Raw genomic sequence first — 26156 nt, 5'->3', positions numbered from 1 at the left:
AGGGATCAAGGAAGATAGGGGAGAAACAAAAACAGGCTATTGAGTTGGATGGTCAATGAGCAGGCTCAAAGGTCTGAATGGTGTATTTCTGCTCCTATTTTCTATCTTTCTATGATTTAGTAATAACTGATTGGAGTGAGTAAAGTGATGTTTAAGAGCTGGAGAGAGGTTCAGAGATTTGACAGCACAGTGTCAATTCTGTGATCAAGGAGCACTATAGGACCAGCCAAGAAGAACAGGAGTAACCTCAAAACATGAGACCGGTATAGTATAGGAAGAAGCTATATTACAAAATGAAATTGCACCTGCAGCCAGCAGAAGACTAGTAAGAACCATAACCAAAGTAATATCAAACGGTAACCACAGTGGCAAGTCATAAAGTTGTCATCCCAGAATGAGCACTGTACTTATGACTCCGTGGAAGGATAGAAAATGATTCTTGCTAAGTCTCCTGATTTCAGTGCCTCTTTACAGTAAAATGGATGATGCACATATCCACAGTAAACTGTTTGCTCCCATTATAGTCGTAGGTGATGCTTTTTGTGGATATGGTACAGCTGCAATGCTTTCTGTGCTCTTGATGCTGTTGCCTTGAAGCATATTCATCCTTTTAGAGACATGAACAGGACTAGAGAGTTGCTGTATGTAAGCCAACCAAAAAATCAAGAAGGGAAATCCAGATGAAGACCGCCATCCTTAGGAAGGGACCAAAATATGACTCTGTTTTGATGTTTGCATATTATAAATTGTATGCTTTACCTTCATGTGGCGGTTGAGGAAATAATATGACAATTAAAATAATTTAGCAAATAAAATATGCGTTTTATTGGTTTATTTTTCCAGTTTAGTTTTGATTGAGGAGCTTACTGAGTAATTTGAGTTATTTTTATAAGTTCAACATCTAACTGATGGTTTTACTTAAACTACCAATCATAAAGTAGATAGTTGTTGTAGCTATATATGTTTTTGATCAAAGTATTGCAAATTTTATTGTTTAATGTATTCAACAATTATGTGACATAGATTTGACAAGTAAGATTTCGAAAGTGCCATGTTTCTCACAAATGACCTTTTAAAAATATTTAGTGTAAAAATATTAAACATGAGAGCACATTCTCAACATAACTGCCGTAGTTTAGAAAGAAAACTAATTACTGTTGTGTCAAGGCAACTCAGGATTAAAGATAATTGTTTTATTCTTCCATTTTACGCTTTGTCAATTCACACCTATATTAACGAATGAGTTGTGAAAATAGGTCTTACAATTTAACCTTAACTGCAACCAAAATATATAATCGGGTGGAGGATTTAAGCTGTTAGTGTATTTAACATTATCAAAGAACAAATATTGTGCTGTTAGTGTATTTAACATTATAATCTAATGCATATTCTAGATCAGACAGCTGACTGGGTGTTAAAAGAATTAGTGATTACATTCTCAAATCTATAGGTAATATTTGGCTTAGTAGCTGTTCACAAATTAACTTTAGATTTACAAGGATGTTGCCAGCATTACAGGGTTTAAGCTATAGAAAGAGGCTGAATGGAATATTTTCCCTGGAACATCAGAGGCTAAGGGGTGACCTTATAGAAGTTTATAAAATCATGAGGGGCAGAGATATGGTGAATAGTTCAAGCCTTTTCTTCAAAGTCAGAGAGTCCAAACTAAAAGGGACCAGTTTAAGATGAGATGGAAAAGGTTTAAAAGGGATCTGAGGAATAGCTTTTTTGTACAGAATTCCTTTGTACGTCCATCCCCATCAGGATGGTCTCGGGGTTCTCCTATTCCTGAAAAAAACCAGCCTGAACTGTCCCCCTCAGCCGCTACCCTCCTCCACCTGGCTGAGCTCGTCCTAACCTTAAACAATTTCCCTTTTAACTCCTCTCACTTTCTTCAGGTCAAAGGGGGTAACCCTGAGTACCTGCATCAGCCCCAGCTATGCCTGTCTCTACATGGAACATTCCTTGTTCCAGCCCTACCCCAGACCCCAACCACAATTCTTTTGCTGGTACGTCGATGACATTATTGGCATTGCATCCCACTTTCATCCAGAATTGGAAATGTTTATCTATTTTGTTTCCAATTTCCATCCCACTCTCACCTTCACCTGGTCTGGCTTCTCCCTTCCCTTCCTTGACATCTCTGTTTCCATTTCTAGGAATAGTCTGACCACCAATATCCACTGCAAATCAACTGATTCTTGCAGTGACCTTGACTGTACATTCTCACATTTTGCTTTCTATCAAGACCCCATTCCATTCTCCCAGTTGTTCTATCTCCATCATATCTGTTTTGATGATGCCAACTTTCAATAAGGGAGCCTCTGAAATGCCCACCTTCTTCCTCAACCAAGGAATCCCAAGATTCCCCAAACCTGGTTGACAGGGCCCTCAGCCAGGTCCGACCCATCTCAAAGCACTTCAGCCCACATCCCTTATCATCTCTCCTACGTAGCGATAGTGTCATCCTTGTCCTTGCCTACCATCCCACCAGCATCCTCATGCAGAGAATCATTAGCCTTCATTTTCTTAACTTCCAACAGGATGCTAGCAACTGACATGTATTCCCCTCCCCTCCCTTGTCAGCCTTCCACAGGGACCGTTCTCTCTAGGACACCCTGGTCGACTCCTCCTTCACTCTCAACATGTCCCCACACCCCACTGCACTTTTCCCTGCAATTGCAGCAGCTGTAATACGTGCCTGTTTACTTCCTCCTCCTCACTATCCAAAGTCCCAAACACATCTTCCAGCTTAAGTAGCACTTTACCTGCACTTTACTCAATTTAGTCTACCGTATTCACTGCTGAAAATGGTCTCCTCTACATTGGGAAAACGAAGTGTGGGTGATTGGGTGATTGCTTCACAGAACATCTACATTCAGATTGCAAACTTACTGAGCTTCTAATTGTCTGCCACTTCAACCCACCACCTTGTTTTCTCTGACCAGCAGCTCTGTCTGAGGCCTGTTGCAGTGCTGTAGTGCAGCTCAGCGCAAGCTGGAATTACAGCATCTCATTTTCCACTTGGGAACCGTGCAGCCTTCTAGATTTAGTATCAAGTTCAACAATTTTAGGGTTTCAGTACCTTTCCACATGCTTTTCCCCATCCCAACACAAGGCCTTGTCATGACACAGGCTGCTACCAAACACGACCCATTGTCAATCAGTTATTGTTCTCATTAGCAGCTGTTCATTCCCCCAGACTGACCTATTAAGCACACCTTTGTCTGTCCAACAGTTTTTTTCTCATTTTGGGCTCTAACTCAGTGTATTGTTTGCTCTCCACGTTTCCCCCCCCCCCCCCCCCCGCAACCCTTCCCCTACCCTATCTTTTGTATAAAATCTATCCTTTTCCTAACTACCATGAGTCACTCAATCTGAAATGTTAGCTCTGATTTCTCTCCACAGATGCTACCAGACCTATTGAGATTTTCCAGCAATGTGTTTTTGTTTCAGATTTCCAGCATCCATGGTTCTTTTGTTTTTCTTAAACCTAAACATTCTGGCCCCACGGTCAGGGATGCTACCACTGCACAAGATCCCTTCGAAGATACCAAAGCATCTGAATGACAAGCCCTTAGCACAATTCTTAATGGATGGATTCAAAGCCATGCCTCTGTAGACACTAGAACCTCAATCCTCTGTCTAACATGCTTGGCCATGCTGCCATCTCTACACTTTGTGTACTTGTTGCAGAGGTTTCATTAAACTCAAGCCCCTCGCAGGAAATGCTGGAAAGCCTGTAATAATTGTCAAAACATGGGGTATTGCAGACACACAGTTGCTCAGCTATACCTTTTTTAAAAGCAGCTGACTCCTATGTCATAAGTGTAGCATATTGTAGATTCAACTTTCATGTTTTGTTGCGCGTTGTACACATGACACACAGCTGATTTTGTTCTGGAATGTGCATAAACAGGAAAAGAAAATCTCACATGACAGGACATGTTGCAATGTTGTTCTGACTCAAAGTATACCACTGATAAAATGTGAACTTCATAATGTTATAGTGATGTTTTTCATTGCTTGTTGTCTGAAAGAATGTATAACATAACTTCCTCCACAAAACTAGTCTTCATTATTAATTTGCAAAGATGCATCGGCAATACACACTCCAGACAAACTTTCCTGATAAGAAATGCCTCCTTCTGTAATAAAGTTAATCTTTACTTTTCCTAAGTATTAAAACCTGCAAGTAGAAATGGTTGGGCTTTCCATAGGAAAAGAACACTAATCACCGATGTACACAATCCTTTTAAGAATCTAGATATGGAAATTGCTCTTTTTGGTAGAAAACAAATTATGTTTGTAAAGCAGTTCAGCTGTAGGATTTGGTGAAAATATAAAGTCTATTTGTTGTTCATGAGATACCAGTGTTGGACTGGGGTGGACAAAGTTAAAAATCACACAACACCGGGTTGTAGTCCAACAGGTTTACTTGGAAGCACTAGCTTTTGGAGCATGAATTCTGAGAGCATGATGTTAACCTCCACAACCACCTGATGAAGGAATGGTGCTCTCAAAGCTAATGTTTCCATATAAACCTGTTGGGACTATAATCTGGCGTTATTTATTTGTTGTTCCTATAGGAAAATTGCTGAATTATAATTATGAAAAGTAAAATGCAAACTCTTTCCAGCTCATGTAGGGTTAAAAAATGTCAGTTGAATGAGGATGCATCAAATATATGCATTATGATTCAGTCTGGTCTCGTTTATTTTGAGTTTCTCTGTAAATAAAAGTTGGTGTGGACCTCTGCAGTAAGAAGGTTTAAATCAGAATCTGTTTTGGTTGACAGCATCAACTGAGTGAGTGGAAGTGGAAGTGCCATGCTGGAAGAAAAATTATTAAATTTGGAACATAAACGTTACCATTGGGGGAGGGGTGGCTTGCATTTGGGTGACTCAACCACAGTGACTACCACTCCATAGTCAATGATATGGGACTCTTGCAGCATGTGTGTACGAGCAGGCCAATAGCCTGTCACTTTTCAAACAGGGCTATCAAACTTTTAGGCCTGCTTTGCTTGTAGATGTCATACTTTAAATTTGAGGTTCTACCCAGTAAGGTATATCCAGTTTTGGACTGTAGTATGGTTCAAATGTTAAACTTAACCACTCGGTTACTATGTTTATAAATTTTGACAATGAAAAGAAATAATGGTACAAGTCTGTTGTTTAACCTGTAAACTATAAAACGACTTTATTAAAACTACCAAATTAGCAGTGGCAATTAGGGAATACTGTACATGGAAAATATACAGTTCGTATGAAATAGTATGCACTATTTTTCCATATAGAGAATAGAATCTTGGCACACTGCCACTACATTGTGTTTACCATTCTTGAAATGAGTTTGTATGATGAATATAATCTCTTTGTCTGTAACTTAAGATCAGCACTGCACAGTTCTAAATTTTATCATAGATTAAGGAAAACTTGTATAATCACATGATAGAGAAATGAATAGCAGGATATATTGATAGTGTTAGATGAGAACTGGTCCTCCACCGCAGCCTTATGTCAGGGGCTTTACCTCCTTGGGTCTGGACGTCTATGTCCATCTCTTCTGACTTGTGGAAGAGCACACAGTTAAGAGAGAGCACCTGGTGTTGCTGCTCATCTCATCAGAGATCCTTGGCAGAGGTGCTGCTAACATACTACAATGAAGGAAAACTGTGGGGAAGTCCAACTGAAGGCAAGTGAATTGAAAGGCAGGCAAGCTAACTTCCAAGTTGAAACCAACTGTCAGGCAATGAAAGCACACACTTAGAAAAAAGTGACCAATGAGTAGGCAGGGCTGCAACTCATCAATTTCAGTTTGAAGATTGCCAGACTGTCAATTTTACTAAACTGGCTGCTGAACCTTTGCTTCCTTAGCCACAGAAATGATTGTTTGTTGTCACATATACCAAGATACAGTGAAAAATGTTGTTTTGCATGTTGTAAAGGTAGATCATACCATACAAAATGCATCAGGTAGCAGTATGGCTGACGTTTAATTACCCCTTTAAATGGGCAAAAGAGAGGACTGCAGATGCTAGAGATCAGAGTCAAGATTAGAGTGAAAAAGCACAGCAGGTCAGGCAGCATCCAAGGAGCAGAAAAATCGTTGTTTCGGGCAAAAGCCCTTCATCAGGAATCATTGATTTTCCTGCTCCTTGGATGCTGCTTGACTTGTCCCTTTAAATGGCTCTAGCAAGCCACCCGATTGAAGGTTATTAGAAATGAGTAATATATGGGATTTTCCAGGCTCAAAACTTTTTTTAAAACAACAGAAGACATTGAGATTAGGTGTCAGAGAATCATACAGTACAGAAAAAGTCCTTCAGTCCATCAAGTCTGAACTAGCAAAATGAATTAGTCTCAATCTATACTAATCCCACTTTCAAGCACTTAGCCCATGGCTTTAAATGTTTGACATTTTAAGTGCTCATCCATTTTAAGGGTTGTGAGGTTTCCAATCTCTTCTATCTACCCAGGCAGTGCATTCTGGATTTCCACCACCCTTTAGCTGAAAAACAATTTCCTTAAATCTCCTCTAAACCTCCTACTTCATCTAAAGTTATGGCCCCTTGTTATTGACGCATCAACTAAGGAGAATGGCTGCTTTGTATCCACTCTGTTCATGTCCCTCATACTTTTGTGTACCTCATTCAGGTCTCCCCTCAGTCTTCTCTGCTCCAGAGAAAACAACCCAAGCTTATCCAGTTTCTCGTCATAACTAAACTGTTCTATTGTATGCAACATCCTGGTGAATCCCCTCCAGTGCAGTCACATCCTTCCTTTAGTACAGTGATCAGAACTGCACACATTATTCCAGTTGCAGATTATCTAAAGTCCTGTAAAGCTCCAGAATAATGTCCTTGCTCTTACAATCAGTGCCACAACTGATAAAGGCAAGTGTCCTGTATGCTACCCTATTAACTTGTCCTGCCACCTTCTGTGAACAAACATCCCAAGATCCTTGTGTTTCTCTTAGCTTCATAGCCTCTTACCCTTCATTGAGTACTTCCTTGTCTTGTTAGTCCTTCCAAAGTATATCATTTCACACTTTTCAGGGTTAAACTTCATCTGCCATGGATCTGCTCATCTGACCAATCCATCTATATCCTTCTGTAACATAAAACCTCCTTCCTTACTGTCAACTATCTGGCCAGTATTCATGGCATTCACAAGCAAGCTTACCATCCCATCTCTCCACCCATCCTGTTCCAATAAACAGTATAGCCTACTCAAGCCAGTTGACAAATCTATTATTGATCTAAGTCTGAGTGTGCTATAGCTTCATAATCAAATAGCTATGTCAGATACAAGACCAAATGTGCACCATTCAAGTCTGATGACCCAGACCTATACAGAAAATCCAGATGACCTCCCAAAAGCTATCGGAAAGGCCGAGAGGCAGTACCAGACCAAGTTAGAGGCCCAAACCAACCATACAGACACCCGCTGCCTGTGGCAAGGCCTACACAACATAACAAGATACAACATGAAGCAAAGCAAGATAGCAGACAAAAGTATATCCCTCCCTGATTTACTCAGTGCTTTCTATGCTCAGTTCAGGTAGAATGACAGCAGTGCAATGTCACCTACCCAGGATGCACCAGTTCCCTCCATCACTGTTGCAAACATCAATTCTGTCTTCCTGGGAGTCAACCCAAGGAAAGCGCCAGGCCCGAACAGAGTCCCTAACCATGCACATAGATCTTGGGCAGACCACTTGGCAGAGGTATTCGCTGACTACTTCAACCTTTCCCTCCTCCAAGCCAAAGCACCCACCTGCTTCAAGATGACTGCCATCATCCCAGTACCAAAGAAAGCACATGCAGTGTGCCTTAATGACTACTGCCCAGTGGTTCTGACCTCCCTAATCATGAAATGCTTCAACAGGCTGGTCATGGTCCACATCAACACAGCCTCCCACCTTGCCTTAATACCGCGCAATTTGTCTACCGAAGTAAAAGGGTCACAGCGGATGCCATTTCCCTAGCCCTGCACTCATCCCTGAACTGTCTGGGCAACAAGAACACCTATGTCAGACTCCTACTCATTAACTACAGCTCTGCATTCAACAGCATAAACCACACCAAACTAATCCTAAAACTCCAAGACCTAGGTTTCAGCTCCACCCCTTGCAACCATATCCTTAGCTTCCTGACCCTAAAACTGCAGTCAGTGAAGATAGACAACTGCACCGCCTCCACAATAGCCCTCAACACTGAAGTCGCCCAAGGATGCATTCTGAGATCCCTACAATATACTCACGACTGTGTAGCCAAATTCCAAACAAACGTCGTTTATTAGTTTGCTGATGTCACCACCACGGTAGGACAAATATCAAACAATGATAAGTCTTGAATACAGAAAGGAGGTAGAGGGTTTGCTGTTGTGGTGCAGTGATAACAACCTCTTTCTCTAAGTGAACGAAACAAAAGAACTAAACATTGACATCAGAAAGAAAGGAGGAGGACACGCCCACGTCTACATCAGTGAAGAGGAGGTTGAGAGCGTGATGTTCCTGGGAGTGACGATAACCAGTAACCTGTCCTGGACTTTCCATGTAGGTGCAGTGGTTAAGAAGGCACAACAATTGCTCCTCTTCAGGCGGCTAAGAAAATTTGACATGTCCACAAGGATCCTCACCAACGTTTTTAGATGCACCACAAAAAGCACACTATCTGGGTGCATAATGGCACAGCTTAGACGATCATGGAAGCTAACCTCCAGTCACTCTATATGCACTTCCTGTTGCGACAGAAAGGATGCCAACATCAATAAAGACTCTTCCCATCTCAATAATACTCTGTGACAACCTCTTCCATCAGACAGAGATATAGAAGCTTGAACACACGCACCAGCAGGTTCAAGAACAGCTTCTTCTCTGATGTTATTAGACTGATGAATGGACTCTCTAACTTCAAATAGTGTTGAGCTTGCTCATTTGATCTCGCTTTGCGTACCTCCTGTGCAGTGTAATTTGTATGCCTCACTTCATCGAAGCACCCAGCTTTGTGTCCTCTGCAAACCTGGCAATGTTACATTTAGTTCCCTCATCTAAGTCATTCGAGCTGGGGTATTTGCTCTGATTCTTAGAGTGCTCCATTAGACACTGCCTGCCACTCAAAAAAACAGGCCTGTTTATTCCTACACTTCATTTGCTATCTGCGAACCAGTTCTATCCATGTCAGTGCACTACCCGCAGTCCCATGTTCTTTGATTTCAGATGCTAATCTCTTAAATTGGACTTTGTTAAAAGTTTCAATAAGCCACGTCCACTGGATCCCCTCGTCAACTTTCCTAGTTACATCCTCTCAAAATTCCAGTGGATTTGTCTAACATAATTTCCCTTTTGTTACTCAGTGCTAACTCTATCAGATCCCTTCACTGTTTTTTGATTTTTCTACCAATAAGTCTTTTATAGTGGACCCTAGCATTCTCCCCATTTGAGATATCAGGCTGACTGGTCTATAATTCCCTGTTTACTCTTGATTTTTTTTTAAATAATGGAGTTATGTTAGCTGTCCTCCAAACCAATCCGTAGGAACTGGTCCAGAATCTATAGAATCATGAAAGATGATCACTAATTCATCCAATGTTTCTAGGCCCACTTCCTTAAGCAGTCTAGGATGTAGATTATCAGGCCCAGGGGATTTATCAGCCTTTCATCCAATCATTTCCCCAACATCACTTCCCTACTAATATTAATTTCCTTAAGTTCCTCTCCGTCCCCAAACCCAACATTTTTGGGACATTGGTTGTCTTCACAAAGGAGGACATAAGTAATTGATTTGCCATCTTTGGTCCCCATTGTAATTTCCCCTTTAAAAGGAACTTAAATTTGTCTTAGCTAGTCTTTCTTTTCCATACACCAATAAAACTTTTACAGTAAAATTGTAAGTTCCCTGCAAGCTTACACTTAATGTATTTTTCACCTCTTAATCAAGCCTTTTATGCTCCTTTGCTGAAATTTAAATTGCTCCCAACCCTCAGCCGATTTGTTTGTCCTTCTGTGTACTACTCCTAATTTCCCTTGTTAAACATGGTTGAGTCACCTTTCTCATTTTATTGTGCCAGACATGAGTGAACAATTGTTGCAATGCATCCATACACTCTTCAAATGTCTGCCATTGTCTAATTTTGCTCCTATATCTTATGAACTTATGGTTGAAGAATTCTATAAAGTCAGAAATGTGGTGGAAGATGGGATAAAAATAAATGTAATTATATAATCAAATGTATAATTCTAATAATCCAAAATGCTTAAAGGAATTGTTGTAAGTACACCTGAAAAGCTTAATATTGAGGACTGTCATAAGTACCATTCACTATAATATCATGCTAACTTGTGGGCAGAGCAACTTTGAATCTCAATGGGGTGAGACAGAATCTATGGTCCTCCTCAAAGTTTCTGACAATGTCTGTTGTATTGATGTAACTTGTAACTAATTGCTAACATGCAATAAACCGTAAGAATAAGAGGATAGAGCAGATGAATGCATGGCTGAAGAACTGGTGTACGGGAGAAAGATTCAAATTTTTGGATCATTGGAATCTCTTCTGGGATAGAAGTGACTTGTATAAAAAGGATGAATTGCACCTGAATTGAAAGGGAACTAATATATACTGACAGGGAGATTTGCTAGAGCTGCTTGGGAGGATTTAAACGAGTAAATGGAGGGGTTGGACCCATGGAGATGCTGAGGAAAGAGATCAAACTGAGACTGGTGCAGTTGAGAAAAACAGCGAGTCAAACGTCAGGACAGGCAGGAACAAAGCAGAAAACAGAATACATCCTTCTTGTACAAGTCACTTCTACCCCAGAAGAGATTTTGGGAAAGCAGATCTTAGCAGGACTTTTACACTTGATGGTAAGGTCCTAGGGAGTGTGGCTGAACAAAAAGACCTTGGTGTACAAGTTCATAGCAGATAGATAGGATAGTGAAGGAGGAGTTTGGTTTGCTTTCCTTTATTGAGTATTGAGTATAGAAGTTGGGAGGACATGTTACGACTATACTGGACGTTGGTTCGACCGCTTTTGGAATATTGCATGCAATTCTGGTCTCCTTCCTCCCGGAAAGATGTTGTGAAACTCGAAAGGGTTCAGAAAAGATTTACAAGGATGTTGCCAGGGTTGGAGGATTTGAGCTATAGGGAGAGGTTGAATAGGCTAGGGCTATTTTCCCTGGAGCTTTGGAGGCTGAGAGGGTGACCCTATGGAGGTTTATAAAATCATGAGGGGCAAGGATCAGATAAATAGACAGTCTTTTCCTGTGGTGGGGGAGTCCAGAACTAGAGGGCATAGGTTTATGGTGAGAAGGGAAAGATATGAAGAAGACCTAAGGGGCAACTTTTTCACGAGAAGATGATACATGTATGGAATAAGCTGCCAGAGGAAGTGGTGGAGGCTGGTACAGTTGCAACATCTAAAAGGTATCTGGATGGGTATATGAATCAGAAGGGTTTAGAGGGATATGGGCCAGGTGCTGGCAAATGTGACTATATTAGGTTGGGATATCTGGTCAGCATGGACGACTTGGACCGAAGGGTCTGTTTCCGTGCTGTACATCTCTATGACTGTGACTCTATGACCTTGTTTTACTAAACCAGAAAGTCATTATCCTCTACCACACAAGACCTAACAGGCCCAGTAGATCTTTTGCACTTAATGAAAGCCTTCATCATGACCAGCAGCTTTTTTACAGGTTAGTGAGCTAACCTGTCTCTAACCTGATGTTAACAGTAGTGGTAGGTGCTGAGACTGAGATGCAGTATATGAATGTCAAGTATCAACTGTTGTTTGCCGATGATTTGGGTGTATGACCCGTTTCAACTGTCAGAGAGGCTGATATTGGATTGGATTGGAGATGGCACGTGAAGATGCATTCTCTGATCTTGACCACATATATGAAGTGATTAAACTCTTGTAGTGCTGACCTCTCTAGCCATCTGCTTCAAGTAACTTTTAACCGTCGCCTTTGAGGGTCTCCTTGACCTGGCAGAAATATGGCATCTATCTGAGGCTTTCAGCTGTGCATCCATGACCATGGACTATTGCCTCTGTGCTGATGTTTCATTTTCCTCATTTAGTAATGCAGCAGTAATATTCACCAACAATCTCCTGTTGTACTGCTTCCCATAAAGAGACATGGCATGCACTGTTTGGTCCCTGAACATACGCAGAGAAAGTTATCAATGCAGTAGATGCTCAGCTCCATCTACAATCAGATAAATGAATGCACAATGTCTGCATGTTGCCTGTCTCCTTCTGACCAGACATAAGATGGTTGTGCATTATGATCTTCACACTCTGAATTAGAAATTAAAACACAATAAAATGGGATAAAGTTGGTCTGAACCATTTATTTTGAGATTAGTTTTAATTTCCAATTATTATACTATTTTTCAACTATTAGTTTGGAAATAGAATGACATAAGTTTAACAATTCTGACTAGCTGCTGCGTAGACAGAACTAGAATCCATTATTACCCAGAATATCAACTCCATCCTAGGTAGTAAATGCGAAATGATGTGCAACCTTTTACGTTTCGGTACCAACTTATAATTTTAACTTGATAATAACCTTGAGAAGAAAGAATACCTACCTGGTAAGTGGTTAAATGAGATAATGCACGCAGTGAAAAAATCTTATTTTAACATTTTGTTTTATTTGTAAGTTTGTTGACTTTGAGCTTTAACTGTCTTACGAGAATTCAGTGACAGGTGCTGAGGTTAAGTGGAAGATATAATTGTGTGCTTTTTGGGATGTTCTAGACAATCTTTCAATCGGAGACTACTTTAAAATATGCTGTGATATAGAACCTTCCATATCTACTTCAAAATATAGCAGATATGTCAGATCATTGTAGCTATTCTTTGCTTTTTAATGCCACAAGGACTACAATAATACTGCTTTGTGCCAAATCAGTTGAAACCTAGCAATGCTGAAGGTTCAGTTTTTTTTTAATCAACTTAGATATTGACAACAGAGGTGTAAATATTAGCCCAATCATATCCTTCTTTGATTCGGGTTGTCATCTCATTCGAGTCATGCAGTAGGGTAACAAATTTTCATTTTATTTATTTCAGGGGGCAGTGTTAGCAGCTGTATCAAGCCACAAGTTCAATTCCTTCTATGGAGACCCTCCTGAAGAACTGCCTGATTTTTCTGAAGACCCCACTTCCTCAGGTACTTTTTTTCTGTTATCAAGAAACCAGATGTTAAAGTTGATCCCTATGTAATTTTTACAGAGTGAAATACTCTAGCTCGACAACAAAGCTATGCAACAAAAATATTGTACCTACATTTATTGAATGCAGATTTCCTTATTAATGCAGAGCATTATCTTCAACAATAATAAAAAATGATAATTATACAATTCCTGGGCCAAATAAGTCAGCAAACAACAGACCCCTCATTCCTTTGGAGGTGTCACTCTGCCTTCTGTATTCAACTTGAAATAATTGCCCTTCTAAGTACTGATACCTTCCATTTTTGAGCAACTCTTTCGCAGCTCCTCATCGCAATTTCTCATCTACTCCCCCTCTCTCTCTCAACTCCTCCTATCCCCTTTCCTTGCCCTTGGTCTCTAATCCCTTGCACCTATCCACTTCACACCTCACGCTACCCTCACCATCATCATCTGACCCCTCTACCCCTTAAATAGCTTCATATCTTCCTGTTTGCTTCAGAGTCTTCCCCCTTTTCTCCTCCTTCATTGTCCAGTGCCCCCCCACTTTCCTCTTTGAATGGTGTATTCCCCTATTTCTCTACCACAGTGTATCCCCTGCTGCCTCTATCACAGTATATCCCTCCTTCCTTTCTACCATGGGATATCTCCCATCCTCCCTGTCATAGTGTATCACCCCACCCTCTACTGCAGCATATCTTCCTCGCCCCCCCCCCCCCCCCCCCCCCCCCCTCGCTGCTGTGGTAACCCTTACCCCCAATGTGCCACAACATATCCTATTCCTGTCTCTACTATTTTCCCCCGCCCCTCCAACATACTGTCTTACCCTTTCACTCCACTTCACAATGTTGAGCTAACTTGTAAAACTCTCCAAATTTCAAATTTACACTTTGAAATGTGCAAATATAAAATGCAAATTTTCAAACCCGTTACCACTGTTTGAATTCATATATACAGATCTCAGTACTATTTTTGCAACCTCTTTGCCCGTGTGGTTTTAGTGCATTTTATCTGGTGATGTGTAAATAGATGGTTTACTTCCCGAATACATGCAATTTACATTTAAGTAATAGTGCACACTAAACTAACTTAGGTTTTGAAAATGTTACTTGGAACTGTGTGAGAAAATGCTGTGACAGTTGGCAGTGAATCACTCTCCATTTACGGAAATTTGTAAATAGTACCATTTTGCTTGACCATCCCTATAAGTATACTTCAATGATTTTAACTTCTGATTAATTCAATGGCAAATGGCAAAATAGTCCTCTGCTGAAATACTTGTATTTCCAGTTGTAATAATTAAAATGTCCTGTTTGAGATTGTAAAGCAATAATTATGCTATTCTAAGGGTAAAGATAATTATCAATATATGACTTGACTTGAAAGGTTACAACTGCTAATTTTTTTTCTCATCCCTTATATCTGATTTGATCCATACTTGTCCATTTATTGTCACTGATACCAGTCTTGATACAAAGACAGACATTCAGTGTTGCCTGATGCATTTTCACCAAGTCTTTGGTAGCATTTGAACACTGTTATAGAGTCATAGAATTGTACAGCATGGGAAACAAACCTTTGGTTCATCCCGTTCATGCTGACTAGATATCCTACGTTAATTTAGTCCCATTTTCCAGCCTTTGACCCATACTCCCTTAAACCCTTCCTATTCATGCACCCATGCAGGTGCATTTTTAATGTTGTAATGGTACCAGCCTTCACCACCACCACCACCTGGCATCTCATTCCATACAAGAACCACCTTCCATGTGAAAACATTGCCCCATAGGTCCTTTTTATAGCTTTCCCCTCTTACCTTAAGCCAACGTTCTCTAGTTTGGACTCCCCTGCCATGGGAGAAAGGCTATAGCTATTCATTCTCTCCATGCCCCTCATGATTTTATAAACCTCCATAATAAGATCATCCCTCGGCCTCTGATGCTCCAGGGAAAATAGCCCCAGCCTATTCTGCCTCAAATCCTCCAACCCTGGCAACATTCTTGTAAATCTTTTCTAAACCCTTTCAGCTTTGATACAATTATGGAAGTGCACAAACAATCTGTCTTACGTGAACTATATATTTAGTTAACCTTATAATGTCAGGGTTTAAATCTGGAAGTAAAAAACACTATTTCTGTGAAATTAATGCTGGCCTTTTATTTAAACTCTTTATTGACATTCTGGTGGAGTAAATTTTACACAAATAACTTAGCTTCTATTCTTGGAACTGGCCAGTCACTAGATTGGTTAAAAAGCCAACTAAAATTATGTCCAAGGGAAAATTGATTTAAAGCAACATTGTCCAATTGAAATTTCAGATTAACTATAGTTTGTCTATGATAATGTTTTTTGTCCATTTATGCTAATTTTAGTGAAAATATCTTGCACAGTTTTTTTTCTAATCAATCTATTCAGAGATGTTAACACATCTATGGTGCAGGTGGAACTTGAACCCAGTACTTCAAACTCAGAGTTAGGGAACCCACCCTAAACCATGTGGGTAAATGAGCTTCATATGTCTATATTTAGTTAATAAACATGCAATAACCAAGAAAGTAATGTATTTATAATGATTTAAAAAGGAGATGCATTCATTTTGCTTTTTATCTTAACATCTTAAAAGTGTATTAGCGTGCATATATATATAGAGAGAGAAAGAGATTTCAGACCCAACAGCGGTGTCCATTTATTCATAATCAATTTACTAATCAGAAATCGAAAATTTATTTCTAATTTTCCAATTAGCCACATTTGACTGGTGCATTGGACAAGACTTGACTAAGGCCTTCACTGTTTAACAAGTAATGGCTTCAGACCTGAAATGATTCACCAAAGACCTAAACCAATTCCTTTTCAGTTTCAAATGAATGAGAGTTCACTCATAACTATGTTTCTAGTTTGAAAAGCTCTTAATGTTTGTTATTTACCCAAATGCTGCTCACTTACTAGGACTGCTAGCTGCAGAAAGTAGGTATCTACTTGTTTCTCTATTTAAGGCATTTCATACTGTATAAATTATGTGCCTTTGTGTGTGTAAATTTCACTGTCTCTCCTTTCACAGGCATGGTACTGCGGAGATAAAATTACTTTTCATGCTGTCTTCATGTAGTTAATTCCTGACATGTTGCAGAGACTTTCTTTGAACCACTCATCATAATCAGAATATTGTAGGATGATTGTTAACAATTAACTTAAATTTCTTGCATCTATGTTGTTTTAAATAGAATCTTGTAAAAGGTTACGAACCTCATGCAGTTTGCTTCTCCACTTAACTTACAGAAAGTCAAGTTGGTCAGTTTTACTTTGGAAGATTTTTTTCAATCATTATTTGCTCTTGGGAGGTGGTGACTTAGTAGTAATATCACTCAACTAGTAATCCAAAGCCCCAGACTAATTTTCTGTGGACAAGAGGTTGAATCCTATCTTGGTAGATGGTAAATTGGAATTCAACAAAAGAAAAGAAACTTGGAATTTTGTTTTAAAAATGCTGGTTTAGTGGCAGCCATGTAACCACTGTCAATTGTTATAAAAACCCATCTGGTTCACTAATCTCCCTTAGGGAAGAAATTTTGTTATAGCACCAAATTTAGTCTTAAATTTATTACTTGGCCAACTGATGTATATTCATTAGAATTAATAGTTTATTTTCGATCTAAGGCTGAGATCTTGGTATTTAAATTGACTTGAGCACAATAATTAATTAGAAGGTCCTGAACGCGCATATGTTGAAAATGAAACTATTCATAATGTTTTAAACTCCTCGTGATGAGGGCTATTAATGCTGAAAAATGATATAAATTTGCAATTTGGCACTGTATCAGCATCAAGTATTCCCAGGCCAAATATAACCGAATCGCATGCCAAGTAAAATTCATTTCATATCACCTTACATAATATAATGTCAGTCTCAAAAGAACACAATTTTTCTATGTCCCTTAAACTGCTGAAGTAAATCTTAAGACTTTTGCTGAACTAGCAACAATTTGGGGCTTTGAATCCACAAATACTGCAAACTGGATTTGCACTACCAGATTCATGTATCAAAAAAAGCTTTACAACCATGATAAACAGGGGACCTATAGTCGTGAATAAATTTGAACCAAGTCTCAACGATGCAAGAACACAACTTGAACTCAGTCCTCAGAAGCAGAGGTGCTCTTACTCAACTGCATCACAGTTGTCCCATTTGTGTAAATATGTCAAAGTATTTGATAATTTTATAGTTAGACTACTTACCAGATTGACTTAGTTTATTTACCAGTGGTAACTGTGAAGAGATGTTGAAATGTCATTTTATGAACTTTAGATATGAATTTAGATCTGGACAAATTCTACTTGTAGCTGAGCTATTTTAGGGGAGAACTGGATGCAAGGTTTTTTACATATGCACTGATACGATCTGTATACAAAATTTCCTTTGCCTGTGTGTTTTGCACTGATAACCAGGCAAAGTTTTTCTTGCAAAACTAAAAAAAACTTTTAAAAAATTGCACAGCAGCAAATAAACACATTCTGCAGGACCGTGGCTGGTACATTTTTGCAAACTGCCAGTGAAAGCATTGCAATAATTGAGTCTAGAATAGAAAAGGAATTAATGAGACTTTAAATGGAAAATGGGCTAAGACAGGCTGGGACAAAGGTGGAACTAAGCTGTCTTTTTTAAAGAATATATAGGATTGAGAGTTCAACTCAAATCAAAAAAGTAGTAAAATTTTAAACCGTCTCATTGAGCAGGAGAAAATGTCTAAGAAGAAGAATGGAATCTGTGACTATGGGGTGCTATTGTTGCAGAAACCAAAGACTGATTATTTAGAATCATAGAATGCCTGCAATGCGGAAAGAGACCATTTCCATTATTTAGTTGGAGAAAATTAAAGACTGATGTTGAATGATGTATTTTGGAAGGTTTAATTCAGGAAAGAAGTAAATGGTAAATGGGAGAACCCTTGGAGGTATTAATATACAGAGCATCTACATATACAAGTCCACAGTTCCCTGAAAGTGGCAACATAACTGGATAAGGTGGTCAAGAATGCTTACCTTCATCAGTTGGAGCATAGAGTATAAAAATTGGCAAGTCACGTTGTAGCTGTATAGAACTTCAATTAAGCCACATTTGGAATGTGCATACAGTTCTGGTGGCTCCATTACAAGCAAGATGTAGAGGCTTTGGAGAGGGTACAGAAAATATTTACCAGGATATCGAGTGGTTTGGAGAGTGTTAGCTATGAGGACAGATTGGGTCAACTTAGGTGATGTTCACTTGAACATTGGAGACTGAGGGGTGACCTGATAAATGTTTACAAAATTTATTGAAAGGCATGGAGCGTTAGAGTCTTTTTCCCCCCCCGAGTAGAAATGTCAATTAATAGAGAACATAGGTTCAACGTAAAAGGGAGGAATGTTTAGAGTATATGTGAGAGACAAGTTTTTTTTTAATACAGGTGATAAATGCCTGGATAGTGCTGCCAGTGGAGGTGGTAGAAGCAGTTACAACAGCAATGTTTAAGAGACACATTTGACAGATATGTGAATAGTCAGGGAATAGAGACAGCTGGACTACTTAGAGGCAAAACGCTTTTAGTTTAGAAAGATGTCATGTGTTGGCGCAGGCTTAAGAGGGCTGTTCCTGTGATGTGTTATTCTTTGTCTAGCTCCACCTAGCCCATTTTAGCCAAATTCCATACAATCATATTAAAAATATCCTGCCCCAATTCAGAACCATTGTTTCTGGTTCATCTTTGTCCTTTTTCACGACTACCTCAAATCTTACTGAGTTGTGGATACCATCACTGAAATGCTTTCCACTGATACTTGCACCATTTTCCTGGCTTTGTTCCCTAAACTTAGGCCCACACCGTACCTTCCCTTGTGGGACTTTCTATTAGCTGCCTTCTAAAACTCTGAAAAAGAGGCACTTGTTTTCTGTAAAATTCTGCCCCCTCCATGCCTTTCACGTGTTGTCTATTCCATTTAATATTGAGAAAGTTGAAATCCCCGACTGTTGTTATGCCTTTTATTATTAGACTTCCCTGAAATTTGCTGATGCATCTGTCCTTCTGTATCTCCCTGACTGTTTAGGGTGTATTATATGCTCCTGACAAAATGATTACCACCTTTCTCTTTTTAAGTTCTACCTATTTGGCTTTACTTGAGGAACCATCTTAAGATATCATTCCTCCTTATTGTCATAATTGACATCTTCATCAATATTGTGACACCACCTACTCTTTTACACACTTTCCTGAAAACACTCTGCTTTGGAGTATCGAACTGCCATCTTGCCCACTATCAAGCACGTCCCTGTGATAGCAATGATGCAGTATGCTCATGTGTAATCAGCAGCCTCAAATCATCTGCCTTGCCAACAAGATTCCTTGTATTAAAATAAATGGTTCCCAGGTGCACTCCCTTGTGCCTTAATTTAATTATATATGCTCAACCAAGTTTGCACTGACTTGCTTTGCTTCTATGCAGTATTTGTGTTCACCTTCAATTATGCCTCTACTCTCCCATCTCTATACCAAATTACTATAGTCTCCCACCAGTGAGATGACCTTAAATGTATAGACTGTCTCCATTGTCACCATTTTAAACATTCTACAATGTGGATCATTGCTTCCCACAGATTTGTCAGTGTTCAGTCCCATTAAATTCTCCAAAATTGCTTTTTATTTTTACTGGTACAGCACATAAGGATGCCATTTGACTCATCAAACTGTGCTGAATATTGGGTCAAGATATCCAACTCACCCCACTCTCCCTACTATTTCTCAAAAGTCTAATATGGTTTTCCTTTCAGTGATAAACCAACTCCATTTTGAAAATTAATTTTGAGTCTGCTTCTGCCACACTTTCAGGCAGTGCATTCTAGATCACAACAACTCTTTTTTTTTGTCGAAATGTTTTTTTCTTGAGTTATCTCTGCTTCTTTTGCCAATCAATGTAAATCTGAATACACTAGATACCAGTCCTCTGCCATTGGAAGCAACTTCTTAGTTACTCTATCAAAACCCTTTGTGAACTTGCAGATTCTCTTAGTCTTTCCACATGATCAAAACTCCTCATTCCTGGTAGTATTCTATTCAATATTCCAATGTCTTAACAGGCTTCTTAAAGACTCCAAATTAAAAGCATTACTCCAGCTGAAGCTTGATCAATGTTTTAGAAATATTTTGTGAAATACTATTGCTTTTTCCTTCACTGTAAATTTAGTAAATCCAAGAATTCTATTTGCTGTCTGAGCAGCTGCTTCAACTACTTCTGCCACATTCAAAAATGTGTTTACATAATATCCCCTCCCCAACCTAGTATTGTTGTTCTACACCTGGTTCAAAATTATGACCTTTAGCTTACATTGCATCATTTCATTCTTCCTGCCAAAATGTATCACTTCGAACTTCTCTACATTGAAATTCTATCAGTCTGTTTCACGGTTTATGACCTCCTAAAGTCCATTATGTTTACTATATCTCTAATTTTTGATTCTTGTGCAGAATTTTAAATTTTCTGCCCAGGTTTGCATGCATGCATACCCAGGTCATTAATGTATATATCAAAAGTAGTGGTGGTTCTTTTTTCTGTCTCTGAGCTAACGTCGTATCCACACTACCACTGTCCCTTTAATCCAAATATAAATTTAGGTGGCACTTTCCACTTGCTGAGGGCAGTAGCGTAAAATTCAGAAATGAGAGGATGTTTGACTTATCACCAATGCAAAAGAATTGCAGTCAAAGGGTAGGCTACTGTCAGTGAGTTGACACAGAAGAATGTGACATTGGAAGGCAAAAACACAAAATGTGAAAGAAACTCAGCAGGTCTGGCAGCATCTATGGAGAGAGAAACAAAATAAAGATTTCCATATGATACTTTTTCAGAAATGTGGAAATGTGATGGCTTCTATTCTACTGAAAAAGGGATGGGACACATTGAACAAAAAAGGAGATCAAACGCCAAAGGTAATGAAATCCTAGAACAAAAGACAAAAAGAGTAGTAATGGTTATGGAGAGCAAGAAACCAAGATGGTAGAATGAAAGTGACTGGAAGTTGGGATTCATGTTTAGGAACTGAGGCAAGATATTTCACAAAATAATCGGCATTTTGAGTCTTAAGACCATAAGAAATAGGAGTGGAAGTAAGGCCATTCAGCCCATTGAGTCCACTCCGCTATTCAATCATGGCAGATGGTGTCTCAATGCCACTTACCCGCACTCTCCCTGTATCCCTAAATTGCTTGCGAGATTAAGAATTTATCAATGTCAGCCTTGAAGACATTTAACGTCCTGGCCTCCACTGCACTCCATGGCAATAAATTCCACAGACCCACCACCCTCTAGCTGAAGAAATGTCTCTTCTTAATTGACCCCCTCTAATTCTAAGGCTGTGCCCACGGGTCCTAGTACCCCTGCCTGACGGAAACAATTTCCCAGCATCTACCCCTTCTAAGCCATGCATTATCTTGTAAGTTTCTATTAGATCTCCCCTCAACGTTCTAAACGCTAATGAATACAATCCCAGGACCCTTGACCGTTCATCATATGTTAGGCCTACCATTCCAGGGATCATCTGTCTTCAGTAAAAATGAGACTGCTTTGTGAGCAGTGAATGTAGTAGGCTAGATTGAAAAAAGTATCAGTTAAGTGGCTGCTTAAGGAAGTATTTGGGACCTTAAGCACAGAGGAGGTAAAAGGGACAAGTGTTTCATCTCCTGTGATTGTCTGGGTGTAGTGATTGGAACCAGGTGAACCTTGTTAACTGTGAGGTTCTTGATTAGGGTTGTTAGTCTGGGCCAATCAGAAATGCCTTAGTTAGCCAGTGTGACCAGGAGACTAGATTCTCCTCCGTTGAGTCGAAGAGTGTGGTGCTGGATAAGAAGAGCCAGTCTGGCAGCATCCAAGGAGCAGGAGAATCGATGTTTCGAGCATAAGCCCTTCATCAGGAATGAGGCTTGTAGGCCAAGGGGGCTGAGAGATAAATGGGAGGGGAGTGGGGCTGGGGGGAAGATAGCTGAGAATGCGATAGGTAGATGAAGATTAGGGTGAAAGTGATAGGTCAGTGAGGAGAGTGGAGTAGATAAGTGAGTAAGTGATAAGTGGGTGGAAGTCAGTAACAGGAAAGGAGCAGTCACTTTATTGGGTGTTTCCTATAGATCCCCCCCCCCAATACCTGCAGAGAGATGGAAGAACAAATTGGACAGCAGATCTCGGAAAGGTGCAGATGTAACAGAGTTGTTTTTATGGATGACTTCAACTTCCCCGATATTGATTAGAACCTTCTTAATCCAGATGGTCTGCATGGAGCCGATTTTGTCAGGTGTGTCCAAGAAGGAATCCTGACTAGCATAGATAGGCCGACTCACGGGAAGGCCGTTTTGGATTTGGTGTGAGACAATAAACAAGGCCACATGTCAGATTTCTCTGTGGGAGAGCATTTCAGTGACAGTGACCACAACTGTCTCATCTTCACCATAGCCACGGAGAGGGATGGAACAGACAGTATGGGAAAGTATTGGGGGAGGCGAAATTATACTCCTATTAGACAGGAGCTGTGGAGTACAAATTGGGAACAATTCTTCTATGGCAAAGTCACAACGGAAATGTGGAGGCTGTTGCGAGTATTGTAGAACTTTGTCCCGCTGAGACAGGCAAGGAATGGTAAGGTGAAGGAACCTTGGATGACAAGAGAAGAGGAACTTCTCATCAAGAGGAACAAAGAAGCTTACTTAAGGTTGAGGAAGCAAGTTTTCGAGGATTACAGGGTAGCTAGGAAAGTTCTCAAAAATAGACTGAGGAGAGCTTGGGAGGGTGGAGGCGGTGGGGAGGACACAAAAAAGCCTTGGCAGGAGGGATTAGAGAAAATCCAAAGGCATTCTACAAAGAAAATTTACAGCCCAGGAACCGGCCATTCGGTCCTCCAAGCCTGAGCCGATCCAAATCTACTGTGTAAACCTGTCGCCCAATTCCTAAGCATCTGTATCCCTCTGCTTCCCACCTACTCCTGCATTTATCTAGACGCATCTTAAGTGAATCTACCATGCTTGCCTCTACTACCTCTGTTGGCAACGTGTTCCAGACACCCACCACCCTCTGTAAAGTACTTGCCGCATGTATCCCACTTAAACTTTTCACCTCTCACCTTGAAAGCGTGACCTCTCGTTATTGAATTCTTCACCCTGGGAAAAAGCTTATCTCCATCTACCCTGTCTATACCATTCATGATTTTGTAGACCTCAGTCAGGTACCCCCTTAATCTCCTTTTTTCTAATGAAAACAAACCTAACCATCTCAATCTCTCTTCATAGCTAACACCTTCCATACCAGGCAAAATCCTCATAAATCTTCTCTGCACCCTCTCCAAAGTGTCCACATTCTTTTGGTAATGTGGCAACTATAACTGTACACAGTGTTCTAAATGCAGCCGAACCAACGTCTTGAACAATTTTAACATGACCCTATCCGATGAAAGCACACCATATGCCTTCTTGACCATCTATCCACCTGTGCAGTAACCTTCACGGTACAATGGACCTGAACTCCCAGATCTCTCTGCTCATTAACTTTTCCCAAGGCTCTTCCGTTCACTGTATAATATGCTCCAGAATTAGACAACCCAAAATGCACCACCTCACCGTTGTCTAGATTAAACTCCCATCTGCCACTACTCCGCCCAACCCTCCAGTCTATCTATATTCTCCTGTATTCTTTGACAGTCCCCTATGCCTTCTGCTACTTCACCAATCGTCATGTCATCTGAACGTCCCAACAGTGAACACTTCCAGTTCACTTATGTGTATCACAAACAACAGTGGCCCCAACACTGATCCCTGTGGAACACCACTGGTCACCTTTCTCTTCAATTACTACACTCTGTCTCCTGTTGCTCAACCAGTTTTGTATCCCCCTAGCTAGAACACCCTGCACACCATGTGACTTCACTTCCGCTATTAGTTTATCATAGGGAAACTTTATCAAATGCCTTAGTCGAGTTCATGTATATGACATCAACAGCCCTTCTTCATCTAACAACTTGGTCACTTCCTCAAAGAATTCTATTAAGTTGGTACGGCACAATCTCCCCTGCATAAAACCCTCAGGACCTTCTCCAGCAACTTCCCCACCACCGAAGTCAGGCTCACTGGTCTGTAGTTACCCGGAATATCCCTACTACCCTTCTTGTACAAAGGAACAACATAAGCAGTCCTCTGGCACCTCAGCTGTGTTTAAGGATGCCACAAAGATATCTGTTAGGGCCCCAGCTATTTCCTCTGTCACGTCCCTCAGCAACCTGGAATAGATCCCCTCCTGTCCTAGGGATTTGTCCACCTTAATAACCTCTAGCCTACCCAACATATCTTATGTCAGCGTGATCCAGACTAATCAAACTTTTATCTCTAATCTCAACATGCATCATGTCCCTCTCCTCAGTGAACACTGATGCAAAGTAGTCATTCAGAATCTCACCCATTCTCTCAGGTTCAACACACAGCCTTTGTTCATTATCCTTTAGTGGGCCAATCCTCTCTCTCGTTACCCGCCTACTACTTATATAAGAATAAAAGGCTTTGGGATTCTCCTTAATTCTACTCGCTAAAGCTATTTCATGACCCCTTTTAGCCCGCTTGATTCCTTGTTTAAGACTGGTCCTACTCTTCCAATATTCCTCCAGGGCCCATTCTGTTCTTAGCTGCCTAGACCTTATGTGTACTTCCCTTTTCCTCTTGGCTCGTCATACAATTTCTCCTGTCATCCACGGTTCACGAATCTTGTCTTTCCTATCCTTTGCTATCAACGGGACATGCCTATCTTGCACTATCTTTAACCTATCTTTGAAAGCCTCTCACATATCATATGTGGACTTCCCTTCAAATAACTGTGTCCAATCCACATTTCCCAGCTCCTGCCTAATTTTGATATAATTGGCCTTGGCCCAGTTTAGTACTCTTCCCTTCTCATCTTTGTCCGCGAGTGTTCTAAAACTTCCAGAGTTGCAGTCACTGTTCCCAAAGAAATCCCTCACTGCAACTTCTACCACCTGGCCTGGCTCAATCCCCAACACCAGGTCCAATGTGGCCGCTTCCTTCATCGGACTGTTGATATACTGCTCTAGAAAACAGTCCTGCACGCTTCTTAAAGATTCTTCCCCATCCAGACTTCTGACGCTAAGTGTATCCCAGTCAATTTTGGGAAAATTAAAATCTCCCATCACCACTACCCTGTTGCCTCTACATCTTTCCATAATCTGTTTACTTATTTGTTCTTTTACCTCATGCTCATTGTTGGGATGCCTGTAATACAGCCCCAACAATGTAACTGCACCCTTCTTATTTCTCAGCTCCACCAATAATGCCTCATTACGCAAGTCCTCCATAGTGTCCTCCTTTAGCTAATTTTCCCAACATTGACTGGGATACACTTATGCTGTCTACTTGTCTTCTCTTCTGGTTTCCGGCCCCCTCCTACATTAGTTTAAAACTTCCCCAACAGCAGGAATAAAAACTCCCCCCAAGGACATTGGTTCCAGTCTGGTTCAGATGTGGACCGTCCATTTTGTAATAATCCCACCATCCCCAGAACCAGTCCCAATGTCCAACAAACCTGAACCCCTCCCTCCTGCACCATCCCTCAAGCCACATGTTCAGTCTGCTTATTTTTTCATTTCTATGCTGGCTAGCACGTGGCACTGGTAGTAATCCCGCGATTACTACCGTTTGAGGCTCTCCTTTTTAACTTCTCTCCTAGCTCCCTGAATTCTGCTTTCAGGACCTCATCTCATATTTTACTTATATCGTTGGTGCCTATATATGCACCAAGGCTGTTCACCCTCCCCTTTTAGAATCCTCTGTAACTAATCAGTGACACTCGGGAGGCAACATACCATCCGAGAGACCCATTTTTGGCCACAGAACTGCCCATCTACTCCCCTCATGATAGAATCCCCTATGACAATGGCCCTACGAGTCTATTTCC

At 40.4% G+C, this 26156-nt stretch overlaps 1 protein-coding gene across 4 annotated transcripts in view; it reads left to right on the top strand.

The window, feature by feature from the left end:
- The window catches only part of caska (calcium/calmodulin-dependent serine protein kinase a), a 618991-nt gene that overhangs the window by 278642 nt on the left and 314193 nt on the right, over positions 1-26156 (top strand). For all 4 annotated transcript variants that reach the window (XM_060833558.1, XM_060833557.1, XM_060833556.1 and 1 more), the window contains exon 10: positions 13090-13189. In XM_060833558.1, the coding sequence (XP_060689541.1) occupies positions 13090-13189 (100 nt within the window). The remainder of the gene's footprint in view (positions 1-13089; positions 13190-26156) is intronic.

Source organism: Hemiscyllium ocellatum, chromosome 12, assembly GCF_020745735.1.
Source record: "Hemiscyllium ocellatum isolate sHemOce1 chromosome 12, sHemOce1.pat.X.cur, whole genome shotgun sequence".
NCBI classification, from domain to species: domain Eukaryota; kingdom Metazoa; phylum Chordata; class Chondrichthyes; order Orectolobiformes; family Hemiscylliidae; genus Hemiscyllium; species Hemiscyllium ocellatum.
Note: the sequence above shows the minus strand (reverse complement) of the source record. Positions and strands in the feature narration are given on the sequence as shown.